This window comes from Pundamilia nyererei, unplaced genomic scaffold (assembly GCF_000239375.1).
Source record: "Pundamilia nyererei isolate P.nyererei 1_Seehausen unplaced genomic scaffold, PunNye1.0 scaffold00002, whole genome shotgun sequence".
Classification (NCBI taxonomy): Eukaryota; Metazoa; Chordata; class Actinopteri; order Cichliformes; family Cichlidae; genus Pundamilia; species Pundamilia nyererei.
The window spans coordinates 1,114,378-1,117,838 of NW_005187403.1; the positions used below are offsets into that span (position 1 = coordinate 1,114,378).

At 35.1% G+C, this 3,461-nt stretch overlaps 2 protein-coding genes across 6 annotated transcripts in view; one reads left to right on the top strand and one right to left on the bottom strand.

Moving 5' to 3' along the window:
* Positions 1 to 979, top strand: part of LOC106456161 (vesicle-associated membrane protein 8) — a 3,040-nt gene extending 2,061 nt beyond the window's left edge. For both annotated transcript variants that reach the window (XM_013909852.1, XM_013909851.1), the window contains exon 4: positions 432 to 979. In XM_013909852.1, the coding sequence (XP_013765306.1) occupies positions 432 to 569 (138 nt within the window). In that variant the 3' untranslated portion in view covers positions 570 to 979. The remainder of the gene's footprint in view (positions 1 to 431) is intronic.
* The window catches only part of hnrnpd (heterogeneous nuclear ribonucleoprotein D), a 7,584-nt gene continuing 4,958 nt past the window's right edge, over positions 836 to 3,461 (bottom strand). The window contains exons 5-8 of one of the 4 annotated variants that reach the window (XR_001290325.1): positions 3,269 to 3,365; positions 2,752 to 2,907; positions 2,123 to 2,667; positions 836 to 1,322 (exon numbers count right to left, since the gene is read on the bottom strand). Coding sequence is in view for 3 of the 4 variants with exons in the window: in XM_013909849.1 (XP_013765303.1) it covers positions 2,600 to 2,667; positions 2,752 to 2,907; positions 3,269 to 3,365 (321 nt within the window). In the remaining variant the exon portion in view is untranslated. Of the gene's footprint in view, positions 2,668 to 2,751; positions 2,908 to 3,268; positions 3,366 to 3,461 lie in introns of all 4 variants that reach the window. The other 3 variants (XM_013909849.1, XM_013909847.1, XM_005720073.2) reach the window with 3 other exon arrangements.

Sequence of the window (3,461 nt, forward strand, 5' to 3'; positions counted from 1 at the left end):
GCTCACCCACTTTTAAATGTTTTATTGTTACTTTTAGCTAGGATGTTTAAACAGTTATACACTACTGCGGTCACCCCTTTAGTTTAGTATCTATTTCATCTCAATTATTTATATATGTATGGTAACTTGTTCTCACTAGATACTTAATATTTCAGTATTTCATGCACATTAAACATCTTTGCAATACATGTAACCATCCTTGGGAAACAAAGACTCAGTTTGTTCTTCTAGTATTTTAGGGTCCCTGTTTTAATTATCCATTCATCATTCTTCATCACTTTGTAATCACTCAATCAGAAACCTTCGTGTTCATCTCTAAAGCGTGCAAATGGTTGATGCTTTATAGGGCTTCTGGAGATTGCTTGTCTTTAAACGACGCATGTGCTTCCTCAAATATCAGGGTTTAATTTGGCAGTTTTTTTTCTTTTCAGGCTGACTCATTCCAGAGAACATCCACAAGGGTGGCCAGAAAATACTGGTGGAAAAATGTTAAAATGATGATCCTAATCGGTGTGATTGTCCTGATCATCATCATCCTCATCATCCTTGCTGCCACAAAAGTTATATAAATTCCACGTTTACCTACTCAAGGCTGAAAGCTACAAACATGGCGCTTACCGGCATTTGAATTACTCTTGCAAGTGATCACTTCAGCTTAAGCAAAGACATGTAAATTTAAAGGGCTAATGATTGTTGATTATGTTATTTTGTGACAACATAATGTGAAAAAGAAATTGAGGGCAGCAGAGATTGAAGTGATATGAAGTTAGCTGAAATACTTTAACACTCCAACAGTCTTACATGTGTGACATAAAACCACTCTATTAATGGAACAGAAATTCAAATGTGTTTATTTTTATTTGTCGCATTTCTTCATGTCCAATACACTGTATATATATTGTATGTTTATGACTGTCAAACTCTGTAATAACATATTTAATATATGATTGATGACTATGATAAAGATAATGAATTGTAATAACACATTTTGTATCTTTGCTACCACATTACTGAATATGTGAGTGATTTGTTCCAACCAATGTTACATTTCAGTCATGGAATATATGAAGCAGTTCACAAGTTAGCATTTGGACATAAGTACAAAAAACGAAGGGATGAGGAAAGCAAACTGATCAAACATTGCAGCAATCCAAATAAATGCATAACAATGAAATACTCAGTAGGTATAGGAGAAAATGTACTGTAGGTCTCGGTGTTCTTCAATTACTGTCTTACAACTAGCTAAGTAATCTTTGCTGGATGCCATCATCTCTCTGGCCAACGCTCCAACAGCGCACGGTAGACTTTCATCACTCTGAAACCTATGAAAAACAAACAACAATAAATCAGCTATAGACAAACAAAGAGGGTAAGATTGCAAAACAATAGGAATCCCCTGTGTTTATAATGTCCAATGTAATAAAAAAACTATAAGAAAAAAACCAAACTGATTATTTTAACATATTACATAAAAAGTTAGAAAGTTAAGCTAGAGATCTTGAAGTGCATTAAATTGAAGAAGTCAAAGCCAAAATACTAAATGGAAGAAATGTTCAGATTGGTCAAAAATACACATTAAAGAAAGCATTACATGCAAATTTTCTGGAGATGTAGTGACACTTTGATTCTTCTCATTTTACCAAAGGTTATAAGAGGAAAATTTGTTACAGGAAAATTAACAAAAGGAGGAGCCTTTTCCATCGCTGTGAGTAACACAAAACAGAACAATACATGTACACAAATTAAAGCACTTTATCCCCCAGCACAGTAGAGTCCAAATACGAACCAGGTTTTAGCTCATGGACTACTGGCTACAAGAGCTAAATAAAGAAACAAGCATTTTAATTAAGATTAGGGATGCATATATTAACATTAGGAACTGGAAAGTCCAGAGAAAGCTGTATGTATCCTTTAAAAAACAAAGTTATTTTTTCAGATTTATAATTATTACTTGTGGGGGAGTAAGGGCCTGTAAAAAATGACAATTACATATGTATATTTTACGTTTTACATTACAAACAATTGCAAAGAAATTAAAAAATTGAAAGAAAGATGACAAAGCTGGACGTGTCCCATATTGTTTAGTTTAGAAATGCTGATACAGGATGTTGGAAGACCATACCAAATGGCAGCATTCGAGAGCGTATGCTTCTCATACCCGGTCCGCATTGAGCGGGCCCTGAGAGTATCTGGGAGTCAGCTCATGGCCTGCAAGGAAGCTCCGCTGGCAGGTACAAACAAGGTATGTCAGAGTTAGGAGACAACATACTTCCTTCTGTTTCCTTGCACATCCTTAACTTTGGCATCCATTTACTGTAGTAGCAGTACATTACCTGTTAACTTTACAGTTTAAAAAAAAAAGAGAAGATGCAAAAGAGGCAGCAGAAGCCGGCTGTTAAAATAATCGCCACAAGAGCGTAGCCTCTATGTTACCACTACTGTAAAGCACTTCAGGGTGCTGAGAAAAAGAAATTTATGGAGGAAATTATGCATAATGTTACCAAACATCAAAGTAAATATAAAACTACTTTAAGTTTAAAAGCAAAAAAGTATATATATGTACTATTACATACCTATTTCAAGAGGAGGGTTTCCCCTATTAATACGGCTTGTAACTGTTCGTGTGACCACCACGTCGTGGCGACTTGCCATAACCACCAGATTGATCTGTACATGTGAACAAAGTGGAAATTTCACACGTTTGTATTGTTTCAAAAGTAGAAAAAAAACTGGCCGTAAAACTATACTCACTGTCGTAGTCACCATAGCCATAATAGTTGTTGTAACCAGAGTAATCATAGCCACCATATCCTCCATAGCCTTGATTACTGTAACCATAGTTGCCATAATTTCCATAGCCTTGATTCCAGTAGTTTCCATAACCCTGGTTCCAATTTTGATTTGGGCCTGAAACAAAATACAGACACCAAGTTGACATAAACTGACCTGTGTTTCAAACTAAAAATGCAACAGTCAAACCTCATCTTCTATTATTAAATCAGACTGTTAGATTGAGAGCAGACTTAACTGCTAATTTTGTGATTTACATCCCAGAAATGTAAAACAGTTAAGAATTTTGTATGTGTGTGTTTTTAGTTTGTTTGTTTTTTTAATTACTGTTTTACCATCACATTTACATAACAAGCCTAGCAGAGGAGAAAGCTTTGTTATCTTTAAGAACAGAAAACACTTTTTTGCACAGTTTGTACAAGTAAGCTTTATAAATATCTTTACCTGCAAGAAGTTATGCAAAACAGTCTACACTCACCACCTCTTCCCCGAGACCTAGATGAATATCCTCCTCTGCCACCCCAATACTGCTGCTGTTGGTACTGCTCCTTAGACATTGCCACTTTTATTTCACACTATAAGAAATTACCAGATTAAGTCAAATTAAGGTCCCATAATTCACCACAAATTCATACAAGTCTTCCATGTTCGTACACATTTTATATGTATAT